We start from the raw sequence: 20,344 nt of genomic DNA on the forward strand, positions 1-20,344 counted from the left end.
CTTCTCAGATGGAGGCCTGCACTCGAGGGGTGAATTCAGAAGCGGTGGAAGAGAAGGCGCACAATCGCTTCAGTGTAATTTATCTTTGTAAAAGAAAGAAAGAAAGAAAAAACACCAGACAGAACACAAACAAAACAAGAAAATAAAGCGGTTTGGTCTCAAAACCATTGATCATAAAATCCATTAAGATTTGACAGCGCACCAGATTGGAACTAGGGCAGTGAGCTTCCTTCACTTTGAGATGGAGCAATATGGAAAAAAGAAATGAAACCCAGAGGTATAATTGGATTAAAAGGCAATCAAACGACTCTAAGATTAATTGATTTCTTGATTATTGGCCCACAAATCTCAGATTTTGAGTGCAAAGAATATTCACCCTAAAACGGAGGGGATAGTTATGGAGAACACACCCAGATGCTTTGTGGGAGAAACTTACCTTGATGTCATTTCACAGTGTCCCTCTTTCAGTTGTCCGGCCATGAGTCATGAGACCAGTCGCCCTTCTTCTCTGCCAGCATCTGAGCTCTGTTAAGTATTTAACATCCAGAACATTAGCACAAAAGCCACAGGACAATCCATTTGTCATGTCTCCTCAAAGGAATTCATTATGGATGTACCAAAGACTCTGTACAAAGACTCCCGTCGTTTCCAAGTCTGTCTTTTCCTTATCTCTACCAAGAAACCTATTTCAGTGCACAATTAATCAAGAGAGAGAGTGTTTTGTTCTATTCCAGTACAGGTGCTTTGGTCTGTTGTGTCAGTGGATGACCGTAAGTTTACTAAGGGGCCATTTACACAGGGGAAAACTTTTTTTTTTGTGCATTTTTGCCATTCATTTACACAACAACAGCGGCTTGGGGGCCTGAAGATGCAAACTTTTGAAAACGGGTTTTAAAGTTTAAGTTTTTGAAAGCGATACTGTTATCGTCTCCGTGTAAATTACAAAACAAAATTTGACAACATTGTTGTCTGTACGCGAAAAACGCAAAGGTAAACCTTTCCATTTTAGTACATTGTTGTGTAAAAGTCATCTAAAACCCGAAAACGACTGAAATACAACTAAACTAAAATATGAAACTAATTATAATACAGTATACAGTTCATATCACAGTGCTTTAAGCAGTTTATGATTGCCAAGCAACATCCCAATTTAATTTAGGATTCAATTAATGACTGACATACATAATATGGCTACTGGATGTGGCTCATCAGAATTTAGGGCGCAAATGAACATCTATCTTATAATATTTGTTTTCTCAAATGTTACTTAGGGCCCTATTTTCACGATCTGAATGCATGGTCTGAAGCGCATGGCGCAGGTGCTCTTAGGGTGTGTCCGAATCCACTTTTACTAGTTTAACCCTCTGGGGTTCTTCATTTATGGGTCACACTCAGGACCTCCAGGTCAAAAATGACCCGGAGGGCCGGATTAAGATAAAAAAGATTTGAGTAAAATCAATGACATATATTTTTGTTCAATAATATTTTTTCTTTTCTTTTTTGGTGTTTTGAGATAATTTTATGATTTATAATTAATATTTATGCAATAATTATGACCCATTTTTCCCTTTGAATATAATAAAAAAATGTACATCTATATATAATTAAAAAAAATTGTTTATTAAAGCTGTATTTCATTTTAGAGTCAAGCCTAGGCCTCATGAAAGCAATTTTTTAATTGAGATCAGTGCCATCCGGTGGACACATTGAGCATTTTTATCACGCAATAGCAAATTTTTACCACTATAGTGGATCTTGCGTTTTATAAAAATAAAATAAAAATCGTAGCTTCATCGGAATGGTCCGAAACTTGGTGACTTTATTGGTACTTGGTATATGAACAATGGGGTGAATCTCTAAAACATCAAGAGTGCAAAACAGACAAAAAAACTCACACACACACACAATTATACACACAAAAACACATGCACACACAAATTAGCATCTGACATTCCAAAAGCTAATTGTGTTTTTGTGTGTGTGTGTGTGTGAGAGAGTTTTTTTGTCTGTTTTGCACTCTAGGGGCCCTATCTTGCACCCAGCGCAATTGACTTTGTACACCGACGCATGTGTCATTCCTATTTTGCACCCGCGCAAAGCGCGCTTTTCCCTCCACAGAAGCACGTCGCTAAACTAGTGAATGAACTTGCGCTCCCTGGGCGGTTCAGCGCAAAAAAGGAATCGTGTTTCGGCGCAAACAATCCCTGGTGCTATTTTGCTGTTCCATTAAACAATTGCGCCACTGACCAGAAAAAACCTAGTCTAAAGTCAGTGGCGCGTTGCGCGTTGTTCATTATGCTATTTTAAGGGCGCAAGCTTGACCATAATGTATAGCGTGCACAACGCGCATACACTTTGCTCATGTAATCTACACAGATGCAACAGTTATTTTTGCTAATCATAAATTGTTACACTAAAAAAATAACACATGAGATGACGGAAATCATTGTGGTGTGCCACGAAGATGTGAAAAAATAGGCATAAATCTAGCTTACAAATTATTCAGGCTAATTGTAATAATTAAGGATAAGACCTGTTTGCCCAATAGTGGCAAGACATATATGTATATAAGGACATCTGACAAATTGGTTTGTCCGTCAAGAACCAGGAAAAAAAATCGACTGAAAAACTGAAAAAAACTGAAAGACTGAAAAAAAAAGACTGTGAAATCACCTTTACCATAATGTACAACATTACAACTTCACTTCTCTGTCTTTCACTGCTCTACAAGAACATCAGTCTCCTCGGCTGTGAACCGCTCCTGGCGTGCGCCTGGTAAATACGCCATAATAATAGCAATCCATAATGGAACTTGCGCACCTGCTTTTAAAGGGAATGTTGGATGACGCTCTGATTGGTTTATTCACGTTACGCCCAAACCACACCTATGAATAATGAAGCTACTTCAGACCAACCCATTTTAGATTTGCGCCGGGCGCAAGAGCCATTTAACCCGCCGGGAAAATAGCAACAGCGCCGAGACCCGCCCACAAAGTTACTTGCGCTTCGCGCTTTGACACTTGCGTTTCAGATCGTTAGAATAGGGCCCTTGATGTTTTAGAGATTCACCCCTTCCCTGTTGAGTCCTTTTTTTCTGCATCCTGGCAGATTTGTAGATTGTATGCACAAAAAAAACTCTGTATTTTCATATTTTTGCCAATCTCCCATTCATTTCCTATGGGGGTCATTTTTGACCCGAAGGTCCTTATTGTGACTATTTTTTTTACGACCACTTATACTTTCCAAATCCTGTCCCCAATTTTTTGGGGTGTTCATATACCAAGTACCAATAAAGTCACCAAGTTTCGGACCATTCCGATGAAGCTACGATTTTTTAAATTTTTAATTTAAAAAAATTCGGGTCAGAAATGACAGAAAAGCCCCACAGGGTTAAAGACGGAAAAAAACGTTGCCGCGCCCGACGCATGATCCAAAAGGGTTGGACCTAGTCTCTTAATGAGCCATGGGTGTGTTTTGGGCTTAACGTGCAATAAACCAATCAGAACCAATTTGGCAATCAATAAACCCAACCCTTTCCCAAAAGCCAGTTGCTCTTACACCATGGTGGATTCGCTATTTACATGGCGGAATTAGCGAGCGGAAAGACTGAACACTTTTCCAGAGAGGAATCCTTTTATTTTTAATATTTAAAAATGTTTGTGTGCTGCTGCGAGTGTGTGCAATAAGCAGATAAGTAAATAAGCCTATAGGCGTATATTACTAACACGTAATACAAAAATCGTAATACAATAGCGCAATACAACGTAATACAATGGTTGCCTTAAAATAGCAACGCGCCAACAATTCGCTAGCCTGGCTCCGCCCTCCTACCTACTTCCGCTCAATTTTCATTTTCCTTCAGTACTCAGTCTGGGACTGCTGTATATGCTTAGGTTTTCTCAGAACAATTTTTTATCGGTCCAATCAGCGAACAGAGGGAGTGGCTGAGAACGATGACGTTGATGTTGATGCGCTAGTTTGAGTTGTAGTTCAGTAATGGCGGCGGAGAAAGATGCGAGTGAAGCCATTCATTCCTGGCACCGCTGCCGAATATCTAGAAGTTAAAGCCAGAGCAAGAACAATCTTTGCTGAGTTTTATTGGTGGCCATGATGTTGTGGCCAGGGAAAAGTTTGATTTTCCAGCTCGCTCCGTTAGTGGTGAAGGAGCTGGCTGAAGCCATCCGTCTCCCACTACCCACGTTAAAATCCCCGGCCGAATTACCTACTGTTTTAGACAAACACCAAGGTCGTGTGGTAATTTAATTGCTCTCCGAATCCACATCTCTGAGTTTTCAAGAATATATATTAAATCTTATCTATATCTTTGACCAGAATATAACCTTTTTGACCACAGCAGAGCACCGTGCGGATGTGTGCGCTGTAATTTGGATGCATTTCTAGACTTGTATTTCTTTAAATGCTGGCAAGTGTTTACAAGAGCAATATATTTCATCACCGTTAAAAAAATAAAAAGAAGAAAAGCACGTAAACATTTGAATTGGGCCGTTATTTACGGCAGCATTTATTCTTATTATACCAAGCATATGACAGCATATTTACAGCATATACAATCATGTTACGGACCACAAGAGCAGCGCGTTCCCGATCACAAAACTCTCCCCTCCACCAGGAATAAATCACAATCCGAATGCACGAGTTTTAGGTTTTATCACTGAGGTGGTGTGCACATATTTGCAGACTTCCATGTGAGAATCAAAGGTGAACGGCGCGTCACGACCAAACGTTAGCGATTGGTTATGGCAGATCAGAGTGACTCTGACCAGATTCAATAGTTTTAAACTTCAACAGAGTACCCGCCTTCAAGGAAGTTAAAGGGTTAGTTCACCCAAAAATAAAAATTCTGTCATTAATTACTCACCCTCATGTCGTTCGACACCCGTAAGACCTCCGTTCATCTTCGGAACACAAATGAAGATATTTTTGTTGAAAGCTGATGGCTGAGAAAGGCTTCAGATAGGCCTCGATTGGCATTCAGTACATTTACACTCTCAAGACCCATAAAAGGCACTAAAAACATCGTTACAAAGTCCATCTCACCACAGTGGCTCTACAATAATTTTACGAAGCGACGACAATAGTTTTTGTGCGCAAAAATAAATAAAAATAACGACTTTATTCAACCTCTTCTTGTCTTCCGTGTGTGCCTCCACGACGCATGCGCGAGAATATGACGTAGCGCCGGGTTCGGGAATCCATGAAATGCACACTTTAACCCCATTTTGAGTACTACGCTGAGACCTAAAGCACGATCAATGTAGAATTCAACAGCTTAGATACTCGTGTCTTCATCTGCTTGTAAACAAATCGCTTCTGGGTCATGTGTCCGAACGCCGGATCTGCGTCATATTCTCGCGCATGCGTCATGGAGGCACACACGGAAGACAAGAACAAGTTGGATAAAGGTGTTATTTTGATTTTTTTTTGCGCACAAAAACTTTTGTCGTTGCATCGTAAAATTATTGTAGAGCCACTGTGGTGAGATGGACTTTGTAACGACGTTTTAAGTGCCTTTTATGGGTCTTGGGAGTGTAAATGTACTGAATGCCAATGGAGGCCTATCTGAAGCCTTTCTCAGCCATCAGCTTTCAACAAAAATATCTTTATTTGTGTTCCGAAGATGAACGGAGGTCTTACGGGTGTCGAACAACATGAGGGTGAGTAATTAATGACAGAATTTTCATTTTTGGGTGAACTAACCCTTTAACGCTTGTTAATGGAGAGTGACCAGACTCTCTGTACAAATGAAATGTACGAGAGTCTGGTAAGACCAGGCTAACAATTTGCCTGAACACACCTCGTTTTCAGACCAGCATGCCCATGGGCGAACAGATGGGTGCGAGTGCATTTGCTATTTAAACAATGTAACGCTGGATGTGAAAATGATAACTGCGTCGGGCTGAAACTAGCAAAAATCACTTGCGTTGCGTTTGCCGTCACATTGCGCAGGGTGTATTATAGGGCCTATAATATGAAACTTTGTATATTATAAATAATTTTATATTTTGGTTTGCATTCATCAAAGAAAAAATATAAATAAAGAAAATAATCAAAAGAAAGAATACTGGATTATTCAAAACAGGCATTAACATGCATATAATAAATATGTAAATAATATTTAAAGATTTTGTAGGCATATTGCATAGTTCTATTTGGAGTCAATTGCTTCATTTTTGATAATAACGCAATGAAACAGTGATTTTTGTGAAGACAAATTTTTTGGTCAGACCGTATGAATTATGAACAAGAAGAAAAAGAGAGAAACAACAAAATATTAACACTGATTATGTATGGGCTTTTTGCTGTGAGCTTTTTTATATAAATTTTTTTTAACTTTTTGCATAAAATAAATGCAATTGTATCTGTAGTTACTTTTTTGCCAAATAATTTAGTCAAATATATACCAAGTTAAGTGTTCTGTTCTTCCCTCATATTTAAAATATTTTCCTTATATTTTTTGTAGGGCCATTAAAAACAAATATCCCCTCCGGACATCAAATTTGGCCACTACTATAAACATCAATAAATTATATATATATGACCTTATATCACGGTATGAGTTTTTTTTTATATAGATTCTTATAACAAATGTTTTTTTTTTTAAATATAAATATATTGCGATCTATAATGGAAAACAAAATGATCTTGTACAGTGATATAAGATCATACTGCCATTGGTCATACTGTCAACTCCTACTAAGTCAGCTAAAAAAAGACCAGCTAGTCGCCTGTATATACAAGTTGTTTTTTGGATGCTGTTCTCCAGCTTCTTATATACCACCCACGTGTCTTTATCATCGAGTTCTCCATAACCCTACCATCCCACCCGGCTTTGAGCAGCATGTAGGGGCCCAGGTCATCGATCAGCGATCGAACCGGCAAATATTGAAAAAACAAGAAAAAATGTTTTTTCTGGCAGGTCAGGACAGTGCCATTCATCTCCTGCCGTATGTGTCCTGCATCCAAATGAACGCTTTAGCAGAGAGCTTGCATTTCAAACCAGGTAATAATCTCTGAGCCAGCATGTGGGAGGGAAGGGAAACGGGTCGGCGGGAGGAAGACAAGGTCGTACAAGCACCATGGCAGGCTTACAAGGTCAGTGCTTTTTACTTTGGCAGGTGTGCTCTAATTAAATGACATTGATCTGCGTGGCACGCAGATAGCGAGATGCAAAAGTGCTAAGACCCCACCATGACATATGCCAATTAATCTGTGGCATGGGGTAAAAAGAAACATCAGTAGTGGAAACACAGAAGCAGATTTTGTTTTTTTTTCATCCAACTGGACAGAGCTTCAATCAGAGCTGGCAAGATCCCTGAGAGACGTCGTTTTCAGACATATTTGGAATGAAAAACATAAGCTATCATTCATGGCATTAAGTACACAAAGGTAGACGGTAATTTGACATGGAGTGACACTCTTCTTATACATGACTATAAATTGTCAAGGGAGACCTACCAATCAAAATGAATTATTACTGAGGACCAATTGATGGCTTGATAATTTATCTTAATTTTTATTTTAGTTACTCTTCAGTCTCTCACCTGCTGTCAGTGTGATAAAGACTAATGTTCTCAAGAGGTTTCTAAAAACCACAAGCACACACACATACACCTACAACAAGGGCTGTCAGAAATCAAAATCACCAAATTAACTTAATATGAAAACTAACTTCCTGTAATGAGATATTATTGTTCTGGTTTTAACTACTTAATAGCAGGGGTCTTAAAATCAACCGAAAACTAGCACTTGTCATGCGAAACCATCAAACTAAGAGGCGTCTCCAAGCTGAAACCTTTTCAGAATTCATAGAACCTAAACCCGTCTCTGAGCAAACAAACAAAAAAAAAATCAGTTTCATTTCATTTTAATCAGCACAGTGTGAAATCTTTGATGGAAATGTTTTCATGCTCTAGCAGGAAACTTTAATAAATTCTAGCTCCGCTGTTATGAAACGATGTCTGGTGTTATTTAGATCTGATTTCTTTTGGTTAGTTTAACAAAGTTCAGAAATGTGACTTCTTAATTTATGCTTTAATCACTTTTGTTAAGCCACCGTTGTGTGCAAGATTTTCTTGCTTGAAAAGTTATCCTCAGGCCCCTTAGTCTTCCAATTAAAATATGATTTGGTTTTATAAACTAATGTGAATATAGGCCAGTTGTTCTGGTTTAATTGGGTTGCATCGCATTTGTCTTTTGTTAACTGCCATGAGGTTAACAGTTCTCAATCTAACCAGCTTAAAATTCACCCATGGGCAATTTATCTTTGGTTCTGTGTCTGCATTAATGGTATCACATTAAGCATTTATCTATAATTTGTGATACCTTTATCTGAATTTCAAATGCCAATTATTATTTTCAAGGCCTCTTTAGATCCAATGTCCATTTCCAAAGAAGCTCAGTATTCAATTCAAAATCCAGTCAAAAGCTATAATTACCTTATTACACAACCAAGACTGCACAATAGTTTTCTTGGCCCGTGTTAGTTGATTAAGTTATACAAAATAGACTTATGTCTTTTCTTTTGGTTAAACCTATAGAGAAGTTAAATCATTAAATCAATCTGTAGGCAAACTCAGAGGTATAACTCGCTATTGATTCCCTTGAGATTTTCTTATAGATTTTTTGAATGGCATTTTTCTGTTTATGAGCAAAATAAGGTCCATGGTTAAAGGGTTATAGTTAAGGTTATGTGGAGCGAATATTAAGCCCACGTGGCTAACCGGCTGTTTCCGCTGATGGAGACATTCTGAAATGCTTAATAAAAGACAAGTTCATGTTATAGTTTCACCCAAAAATGAAACTTCTGTCATCATTTACTCACCCTCAAAATGAACACAAAAGAAGATGTTTTTTTCCCCATAGCCTGACGTCATCATACTCAAGACTCTAGTCAGAATGTGAGTCTGGTATTGCTCCATTGGGCTGTGATTATGGGGCAAAAATGCCTCTGCACTCAATTGGATAGACCTACAACCAATCAGAGCAATGGAGTAAGTGACGTATGTTGAGCGACGCATAGTTGTCAACAGAACTCAACTGCACGCACACTGGAAGAAGTAGAAGAAGAAGATAAGTGTAAACAATCTTTGCCGGTGTTGTAAAAGAATTTAAGGAGTACTTACCAACACGATTATCATTTTTTAGAGAAATAGTAAAGGTGAACAAGTTCTCTGTTTAGCAAACAAATTTAACCCAAACGCTGACGTGAATGATTATGTTCAGTGTTGGGGAAAGTTACTTTGAAAAGTAATGCATTACAATATTGCGTTACTCCCTTAAAAAGTAACTAATTGAGTTACTTAGTTACTTTTTAAGAAAAGTAATGCGTTACGTTACTTTTGCGCTACTTTTTCTCACCTGGGCTGGGCTTGTTTTTGTTTATAACAAAAAAGTTATATTTTTGTGCAACGGTAAAGACCTCTTAGGATAGAATAGGATAGAATAGAAAAAAAAGTTTTACCAATAAAAACAAAAAATCTAGTAATTTTCATCATCAAAGGTCAGCAGCAAGACATTGGCAAATTAAATATAAAGGTAGATTAAATGCATAAAAATAGTTGTTTTATTTAACATTTAATTATTGGAGGTTTGCATAGTACTCTGATTTTGCATTTGACTGATTTTATTCATTTTGAGGAGTACAGAATCTTTATTGTGCAAGTGAGATAAATAAATGCTCACATTTAGTCTAGAACTACAATAACCATCATGTTTACACACAATGCCTCTGCACTTATTTTTCTCAACATGGGGGCAGGAGAGCTGTCAGTCAAATGAATGTGAAAAAGTAACTCAGATATTTTGTTGTAAATTTGAAAAGTAATCGTTACTTTACTAGTTACTTGGAAAAAGTAATATTATTACGTAACTCAAGTTACTTGTAATGCGTTACCCCCAACACTGATTACGTTACTGTTGATCATCTGTCCATCATCGTATAAAGCCCGCCCTGACAATTTGATTGGTCCAAACAGCTCTGGTTCAAGGATAGTTGCTCCACAACGAATCAAGTCCAGACCGAACTTCCCGACCTCAAATGTTGTGGGCGGGGCTAAGTTCAGCTGGCATCCAGGCTAACATCTCCCTGCTCAAAATGCAAATTCTCTTCTAGGTTTTTTTAACCACAAACAAACTCAATTCAGTGCTAGCTAGTTAGTTGGTAGTCTCAGCCTCAGACGTCACGCCCACAGACCGTTGGTTGAACATCTGATGCATGTGGCACACTTTTCTGGAAACACTTCAGTAGTTTCGAAGTCGTCATCTGATTTGTTGAATTCTACAGGATGTCCACCAGGGGCGTGTGTTGCGTTCTTTAGCGGTCCGCCTTGAAACCTCGAAAATGCCGTGACGCCAAACCCTCTCATGGAAAAAGAGAACGCTGTAGTGTTTTCAACTGTGACAATGAGAGCTTACCAGGATCGACTAAACGCTTGATTTTCATGTGAAGTTTGAGGCGCTATTGTTGCAGAAAACTTACACAACGTTCAAGAATGAGTCATTTATAGTTGCACGACAGTCTGTTATTGCAGGGACATCGACTTTACAAATCCAAAAACAAAATAAACTGATCTGTTGTGTCAGTCAAACGTCATCTTGGGCGGTCTCTCGTCTCTGGGAGGTCCTTGGCCAACGAAAGCTGAACTTCCTAAACTTCTGTCCAGCCCCCCTAGAAAAATGTGTGATTAACCTTTCAAACATATGAAACTGGTGGGAGGCTTCGGCTTCGTCCTGTCTTTTAATCTGCGTTAATCAGCGTGTTTTTCAATCCGCAGCGGCATCGAACAGAGCGCACATCAGAAGCAAAGGTGTGTGCAAAGGTTCGTCAATGTCAAAATATTTGAGAAAACCAATCAAATCAAATTCTGTGTGAGCTTTTTTTTGTGAGCTAATTAACTAAACTAAACGTTTCATATTTCACAGCTGCTTCTTTAAGTCAGAAATGTTAAACAAATGATAAAAATATTCAGCCAAATTAATAAACTTTTGTCTAATTTCGCCATTTTTATTTGAAATAGGCTTATGTAATGTAATTTATAATATAATCAACAAACAAGAAATATTAACAAAGTAATATTAGTAATAAATGTGGGCATATTGTAAATGAATATAATTCCATTTTTAGCTCTCAGTAAATAAAAAAGCTCAGCTTTTTTCAGCCTGTATTGGGCATAAGATTAGTAATGAATGTGTGCATATTGTGAATAAATTTAATACATTTAGTTACCTAGCTTTCCTGTTAGCCTTCAGTAAATTAACATGTATACAAAAATGATTAATAAAACATAAATATCAGTTAAACATATGTTTACTTTCTTCACTGACAAACTTTATCAGTCATATCTGCCCACTGACATGGTTTTCAAGCTATTGTTATCTTATTTTTTGGCGTTCAGAACATCTTAAAATGCACATATGTAGATCATGGAAATCAAACCCCCCTAACCTCACATTTGGGATCTCAGTGATAATAAACCCTCAGAATAAGGCATTAATATTTGCTTTATAAGTATAAATAACACTAAACAGCCAATATCCTAATATGCCTACTAATAAGCTATTAATTAATAGTGAGAAATGGACCCTAAACTATAAGTGATACCCTTTTTTTCATACCCTCACTGGGGGCTGAGCCCCCCTAAAATGAAAATCCTAGAATCGCCCATGACCTACCCCCAAACCTAACCTTATCCCATGTAACATTAGTTGCCTTATATTGTCCAGTAAGTACACCGTAATTACACATACTGTAAAATAAAGTGCAGAAGTATAAGTCATACTTTGACTATTAAATCCCCACAGTCCACAATTTCATGTGCATAATAATTGGCGAAATTACGATTGCTACTATGGCAACATGCATTAGCTCATGAATATGAATTACGCCATGCAGCCGTTGCCATCCAATTGTAAAAATGCATTGTTTAAGTGACGCTGACGTTGCGTCGTTACTTTCCAACAGCTCGTCGTAGCTTATAAATATTAATAACCAAACCTGTCCCATAGTAGGGTTCGTAAAACCAGGAAATGCAGCGAAATCACCTGACGCGTCGTCATTGCTGTTGCGCTTCCCTCTCTCCTCGCAGCCGGCCAACAACAACATGGCTCCCAAAACCCAAAATGCGCTCATGATGCTCTGCCTTTTCCTCCTGGCGCTTGTCCAGACAACCGAGGCGTTTGACGGAGGAGATGCGGTGGCTTTACTGTTGGGCGCGACCGTGACGCTCGTGGGAATCTGCGCGTGCTTGGGCTGGTACGCGCGCACGCGAAACGACCAGTTTTGATGACCAACCTGATGATAAAGGCCTCATCCGGAAATACGACTTGAGTGCAGAAGGACTGTCATGCATTTATACTGAAGAGAATTTAAAGTGGACCCAGAGGAAGGACCTATGGATAATATAAGCTTGTTGGTTTTATTCTTGACGTATTATCCCTATCAATGACAGGACATTCATTCCTGCCCCTGTGCACCACGAACTTCTACAACATGATCAGTCCATTAGATTATTACCAGCCACAAGATCATGCAGTAATTCTCTTGGACTTGGACATTCTGGTGGGCTTGTGTTGGTCTTCTGCCATGTTACAATCACTGCAACTGCAAGACAATCAATTTCATTCCTAAAATTGTTGAATGCTTTCTCTGTCTGCATAAAGCATTAAAGCATTTAATGCCATATTGCCAATGTGCTTTAGAGAGGGAGGGTGATGCTGCTTGCTTTGTCTGTTTAAAGCTAATAAACGTTATTAACTATATTTGCCAATTGTCCCAAGTATGAGACTTTACATGTGTTGCGGATTTATAGACCATGCTTGAATTCGGATGCATTCACTATACTGACATAAATAATACAACTGAATAGCTCTTTTTAATTTTACTTAAGTGTTTTTCTTTGCAAAAACACAAACTGCATATACAGTGGTTACAAAATGTACATTATTTGGACGTGCAAGTCATTCCTTCAAAGTCACTGCATTATGACAGTCATACTTTTCCTAGCAAAACATTTAGGTTTTTAATAAAACAGCATTGTTAAAAAAAGAAGACAAAAAGGATCTGGACACTTTCTTGATTTATTAACGCGTTGCACACAAGGCGACCATTTTATCAGTTCATGCGATCTCTAGGATTTGAACATAGCACCTTACTTTACTGTTTGAGCTAAAGGAACTTTATCCACTAGATGCCGGTCCAGCTTAAGTTGTAAAAGGTTGTTGCAACCATCTACATTATCAAGTTATTATTAAGTGTTCAACCTTTGGGGTCACTGTATGTCCAGTGCCAAGTATGCAATAGAACAAGACACCGTGTTGGTTCTTATTCAGGGCAATGAGGAGGTGCATCACACACAATAGGTTGTGTCAATTATTGATGCTGAGTAAGTGTATCCTGTGCTGAACCATAGGCTACCCGTACACAATGAAAGTAATAATACCCCTGTTTAAATAAGTTTATGTCCAAGGTTTTATTTGACAAATACAGAATGTTACACCGTTATGCAAACGCAGTGAAATGTGTATGACACAATATACAGTATACACAAGTTTTGTAAGCTAAATATAAGGTGGCTTTATTGTAAATCTATAAAGCCCACCATTATTTTCTTGTGATAGTGACATACAGGCGGTTGACAGATACAGTATACATTTATCATAACAAATGCAACGATGCATATAGAACACACTGATAAAGGGCAAAAGGGATCCGTGATGCTGCTGCACCCATCAGTGCAGATGATGCTGCTGCTGCTGCTGGGATCACAAATAGCGCCAGTGCGCATGCGCCGTCCGCACCGTTTACTGTATAATCACAGTGGGGGAAAAAGAGCAGGCAACAAAACTAAACCTTTTTTACGGCAAAGTGACTGCTGCCATGTAAATAACCGCCAGGGAAACAAAGGGGGAATATCAACAGGTATGTTTGTAATTGATATTTTATAGCGTTGTCTCTGTTGCACTCGTTATTTGCATGCATGTATTTGAAGGAATTGCTGTGCCTATAATGGACGCTCAGCCATCCAGAAATCATTCCGTTTTAAAAAGCAAAGGGAAAATTAGACCGTTTGTGTATTGGATTCACACGCAATCGCCCAAATGATCCTGTATCTGTTGCTTATTTTGATACAACGCACTGAAACGTGTTCAACGGTGGATGTTTTGTGAAAACGCAACTGGAGACACAAAGGTTTATTATTTTATTATATAGGGAAAGGCTCTCAGTGCATTTATACCTAGCTGTGAAATAAACGACGGCTAGTCGGTTTATAGATGCGATCCATTGTTTGTCTGTTTGTTTACTCGAATTCGTCATCATACCAATACTAATAGACAGATCATTCTAGGTTAGAGAGAGAAAAAAAATAGAAATGTAATTCTAAAGCATGTGCTTTTCCCCAAATGACTTGCATTAAATTATGTTGTTGCACTTAACGTCTGTATGGAAGCCGCAAATAATCTCTCTCTCTCTCTCTATATATATATATATAAAATATAACATGATGCATTTCTTCATATTCCTTTACACAGTCAGTCACATAAGGCTTCATGATTGATTTTCCACAGTGTCATGATAAACAGAGAGAATGAACACGGTTAGGTTCTGCAGGATCTTTGGGTGTGATCAACAGCTTTTCTTGCTGCATTTCGACAAATGTTCCTTTTGGGTGCAGCTGATAACACTCATTAGATTCCACGTCTTTTTCCATGATACCACGGATGAATATGCCTCTAGACGGATGTCTGGCCGTGGTGAATGAGCATCTCGTCGACTACACTCTCTTTCTTTGCCTTTATTTATTTAATTTGCCTTGGAAAAGGGGAGATGTTGGGGGTGGGGGTCTGTTATTTTAACCAGATTTATGTCGGGTGTCCACGGCGAATCCTCGTGCTGAATTAAGCAACTGTATGAGCTCGGCTTAGGCATAGGCATGCCGTTGCAGCCGCAATTTCGTATGCAATTAGGAAAAAGAATCTCAGTGACAAAAGAAATGAAATGAGCGATGCAATGCAAAGCCCCCCAATTTGTTTTGTGTGAGCGAATCCTAATGGGTGGATCGTGTTTTTCAGGGATCCTTTTAGGTGTGATGAGACAAAGGAACAAAGGATGCCTTAGAAGAGAGGCAGTGAAGAACAAGGCTGGAACCTGCTTCAAAGCACACCAGATGGATCTATCGCTCCACTCTCCATCTAGATCATGATACTTGGCTAAAGCTTTAAGCGTTCTCTATGATCCCTTCTCCATCTATGGCGAACTACAGCCATGCAGGGGACCACAACATCTTGCAGAATGTCTCTCCGCTCGCCACTTTCCTTAAACTGACCTCCCTGGGTTTCATCATCGGCGTCGGCGTGGTCGGAAACCTCCTGATCTCCATCCTGCTGGTCAAAGACAAGAGCCTTCATCGAGCGCCCTACTATTTCCTGCTGGACCTCTGCGCTTCGGACATCCTCCGCTCGGCCATCTGCTTCCCCTTCGTGTTCACCTCGGTCAAGAATGGCTCGGCCTGGACGTACGGCACACTGACTTGCAAAGTGATCGCCTTCTTGGGCGTGCTATCCTGTTTCCACACTGCCTTCATGCTGTTTTGCGTTAGCGTGACGCGCTACCTAGCCATTGCCCACCACCGTTTTTACACTAAGCGGCTGACCTTCTGGACATGCCTGGCCGTGATATGCATGGTGTGGACCCTGTCGGTAGCCATGGCGTTCCCTCCGGTGCTGGACGTGGGCACGTACTCCTTCATCCGCGAGGAGGACCAGTGCACCTTCCAGCACCGCTCCTTCCGTGCCAATGACTCGTTGGGCTTCATGCTGCTCCTTGCACTCATCCTCCTGGCCACCCAGCTTGTCTACCTCAAGCTCATCTTTTTCGTCCATGACCGCCGAAAGATGAAGCCGGTCCAGTTCGTGCCCGCCGTCAGCCAGAACTGGACCTTCCACGGCCCGGGGGCGAGCGGCCAGGCCGCGGCCAACTGGCTGGCCGGCTTCGGACGGGGCCCCACGCCTCCGACCCTGCTGGGCATCCGGCAGAACAGCAATGCGGCGGGCCGCAGGCGTCTGCTGGTGCTGGACGAGTTTAAGACTGAAAAGCGGATAAGCAGGATGTTCTACATCATTACCTTCTTCTTCCTGAGCCTGTGGGGACCCTACCTGGTGGCCTGCTACTGGAGGGTGTTCGCCCGAGGCCCAGTGATCCCGGGAGGCTACCTGACGGCGGCCGTGTGGATGAGCTTCGCCCAAGCGGGAGTCAACCCCTTCATCTGCATCTTCTCCAACCGGGAGCTCCGGCGCTGCTTCAGCACCACGCTCCTCTACTGCAGAAAATCCAGGTTACCGAGGGAACCCTACTGTGTTATATGAAGGTTCAGTGGCGTTTTCTTTGTTTTGTTTCTCCGATGTGGTTTTTGTTTGGATGCCCTGGTTGATCAGGGATGTGTTCAATTGTACAGCTCCCTCCTTCTCCTCTTCCTCTCGCTCCCTTTCCGAGGCCTGTAGTTGAACCGTATCCGAATGGAATAAGACGATGAACGGACAGAGGACACGTCTCACGTTTATGTTCTAGTAAACAACCAATGCGAAAGGCCATTTGAAACCCAATACGCAAAAAAAAACCTGAAAACGTGAAAAAAAAAGAAAAAAAAAATTTTGGGAAAAAAAGAAAAAAAAAACGGATACATCAAGAAGGGACTGACCTTTGCTTTGGATATCTGGAAGACTCTGGAAAGGGCGTACAAGAAATCAAACTGTTACCTTAAGGAATCACTGGAATTTGTGTCTAAAAAGTTGCACTAACGAGAAGACCCGAAGATGCTTTTTTTCGCTCAGTTGCATTGCAAGGATGTCTTGTTTTTCCCAAACTGAAATACGAATGCTTTAATCTGCAACAGACTTCTCTTTCACTGTAAGTAAACAAAACATGTGGGGTGACTAACTGTTGGAATACACCTTCACGAGAGGATAAATTGGTTTAAATGTAAGTGATATCTTTTTTCCTTTTAGGGTTGGGTTGGGGCGGGGCGGGCTGGTGGGCGGGTCTTAAGGGGGCGGGTCCTGTCGTGTGGTTTTCGAAATTGCAACTTCAATTATTTCCTGTAGTTTTATGATCCATATGGTATGTCTCTGTTGTCTGGCAATGTTATTTTCTTATCTCATTTTTCTAAGTCTAAAAACAAATGTTTGAATTTTAAAACGTTGCTCTTGAGAACCTTGTACTTAAACTGACAGTGGAGAACCAGTTAAGCTAAGTTCAGTACGGCATATCCATGTACCCGAACACGCAAATTTTGTTACAGATACCACTCCAGCTGTTCTTGCCTTAATGGTTCTGGTGTTTTGTTCATGCTTTCATTTGCAAGGTGAGGGTTGTTTTCTAAATCCGCTCCTCTGAAATGTCTCCTCGAGGCATATTGGGAGGCTTTTCACATCAGGGTGAAGTGCATTTTCATTCGAAAAACAGTATCCTCCACCACCGCCGCATCATCATCATCATCATCACAGGCACAGACCGTGCACCGACAGCCCATTTCTTACCCTGTAACGTTTGCTACACCCCACCGAGTGCGCAGAGCACAGGGAGCATGTGTGCGTGAGTGTGTGCGTGCGTGCGTGTGTGTGTGTGTGTGTGCGCGTGCTAGGCGAACAGCTGTCATGTCAAGACCAGAGCCTTAGTCTGAAATCTTGCACAATTTGTAAAAAATGTAATAGGAAAAACAAAAAACATTGTATTTAAGGCACAGAGTCTTGTTTCTACTTTCCCAACATTTGCTCTCTACTAATTGTTTTGATTAACTTACTTTTTTCTCTTGTGGCCATTTTAATATTTATTCTGTATTCTTTTTGTATATTATAGGTAGATAGTGTGTAAGTTTGTGAGTCTTTCATTTTGAAGTCCCGAATGTGAGTACTGTTTAAGTTAGGACTGCAATTGCTGAAAGTTAAACTGTGTAATCTGTTGCTTACATTTTTGAAAATAAAATTTTACATTTTGCAAAACCTGTTCTTGCTATTTACTCCAGAAAAGCACGCTTGGTTTGGCAGCTCAATTAGCGGGGGAAACATGTATAAATATTGACCGAGACAGGCTAACAAGCTTATCTTTGCTATTGATGATCGCTTCACATTGAACTGTCATGATTAGTCTCTCGCTAATATGTTTCTGTGGCCTGTTTGTGTTCCTGCTTAATTACTGTAAAAACGTCCTCTTGTCTCCTCTTGGATTTTACTAGGCTCGCTTTAGCCATTACGTGCTTTTTGCCTCATCACTTTATCCCTTCGTCCTCTCCGTTTCATTTCTGGCTAATTTCAGACTGTGTGGAGTTTGTTTGGATGTCGCTTTTCCCTCGTGAGCGCTGTTGAAAGTGATGAATTATCTCTGCATTCTGCAAAACAATACAACAACAGAGTTTTTCCCCGGTTAAATGTTACATTTCTAATGCGTATTTCTAACCTGACCTGAAAAACGCTTCGAGTAGGCATGCATTTGCAGCAGAAGCGGCCACTGTTTTGATGCGAGGAGTGTCATTAATATCGCAGAGAAGTTATTCATTTAACTGCAGCCTTCGTCAAAATCCATTTAGGTTTTGTAGGCGAACAGGGTTGCTTTCATTTGAGTCCATTAGCACTTAAGTAATAGGACGCCGGTTAGAATAAATCCTGCCAAATATTTCAACAGCCTCAATTTAAAGCCTTGGATTTTATGTAAACACCCATGGAAATGTTGACATATGTGGGACGTTGCATATCTAAATTAGTAATGGAGCAAGGCCTGGTGCATTTAATAGTGATTTTAGCAGTAGTTTCCTCGGTAAAGGTCAACACTGTCTTATGACCTTATGTCGGAATTATATAATCAAAAGTGTCAAGTAAGATCAAAGAATTGGGACACATTTGGGGCTTTTCCTGTCTCTATGATTCATGTCTTTGAGATTAAAGTCATGCCTTTACTTAATGTATTTTGATTATGCCAACTAAATTACACGATTTACTATGGGTTTGACATTAATGTTCAACATGTGTTTTTTTTTTTCCCCGGTTCACATTTTGATGCATTTGGGCATAGCAAGCCCCTCGCTCACTAAAAAAAAATTACTTTAAAACTGACTTTTGGGAGAGTCATCATCATTTGTAGGCTAATCATTGATGATTTAGTACTTTTGTTTTGTTGACCTATGCAATTGGTCCATTGTAGAAAGATGTAGAAATATTCAGCAGGTCATGTGATATCAACATGGCAACCCTTATGTAGAATAAAACTACTTTTTCTAATCATTTTAAACATGTTCATTCACTATACATATTTGTTAAATGCCTAACCTAAAAAAGAACGAAAAACTACTGAGTCCAAATTTGAACATTACACTGTAAAAAAAATTCAGTTAAATTCACGGTAAAAAAACGTCAACCGTAAATAATACGGTAGCAACATTTTAGGTTTTTACCGTTTTCATGTATAGTAAAAACGTATTTCATTAACTGATATAATGTTCATTTACAAACCTATTGAAGTATCTGTTTTGTACCTTTGTAATACGCTGACAACCACCAAACACAAAGCTTTTCCACAAGCTGAGAAGGTTAATACTAATATATAAGGTGCACGGTGTCATTCACACAAACACTAAACACCATCAACACACATGACATTCAAAATGCAATAAACATTCATTTAACATTATATTAACATAATGCACATAACTGATTAGAAAACTAAGAAGAAACAGTTATTTCAACGAAAATACATCAAATGTGAAGTCACGCAGGGAATTTTTCTCTGTAAATTATACTTGTTCTTTGTCACTTCCAAAAATAAAATGTAATAATTTTACTGTAAAATTACATGAATCACCGTATATAGTACGGAAACTTTCTGTTAACCAATTAACTGTTTTTCACCCAAGTGTCACCTTTCTGTTCTCTCTCTTCAATCCAACACGAAAGTGACTTAAAACGGCAATTCATCGACTGGCTGCTAGAGACAGGCTCCAAAAGGGAGTCAATCCCATAGACCACCCGTGTTAAAATGCCCATCTTTACAGCAGAAAAATGTATGTTTACAGCCTGGTGGTACAAAAAGTGGTTTTGGTCTATTTCGCTAATTTTCCCCTTCATGACAACTGTGAGGGGGCTGTCATCCATTTACATTATATTAAAGGGATAGTTCACCCAAAAATGAAAATTAGCCCATAATCTACTCACCCCCAAGTCATCCTAGGTGTATATGTATACCGCATTCCGTGGAAAAGTGTTAAATGTTGAAAGTGAAACTCAAGATGTGTATGTGACGTCATGACGAGCGAACCTGGTCGCGTTAGTCTTTCGATCGGCA

At 39.6% G+C, this 20,344-nt stretch overlaps 1 protein-coding gene across 1 annotated transcript; it reads left to right on the forward strand.

The window, feature by feature from the left end:
• Positions 1-13,807: 13,807 nt before the first annotated feature.
• Positions 13,808-16,637, forward strand: gpr85 (G protein-coupled receptor 85). The gene is made up of 2 exons (XM_079816610.1): positions 13,808-13,936; positions 15,088-16,637. The coding sequence occupies exon 2, from the start codon at positions 15,247-15,249 to the stop codon at positions 16,378-16,380; it is 1,134 nt and encodes a 377-aa protein (XP_079672736.1). The 5' UTR covers positions 13,808-13,936; positions 15,088-15,246; the 3' UTR covers positions 16,381-16,637.
• The last annotated feature ends 3,707 nt before the right edge of the window (positions 16,638-20,344 follow it).

Source organism: Gobio gobio (genome assembly GCF_949357685.1).
Source record: "Gobio gobio genome assembly, chromosome: 5".
NCBI classification, from domain to species: domain Eukaryota; kingdom Metazoa; phylum Chordata; class Actinopteri; order Cypriniformes; family Gobionidae; genus Gobio; species Gobio gobio.

Excerpts from the sequence above, each read along its gene's own strand:
- gpr85 (XM_079816610.1), top strand. The coding sequence starts at position 15,247 with ATGATCCCTTCTCCATCTATGGCGAACTACAGCCATGCAGGGGACCAC.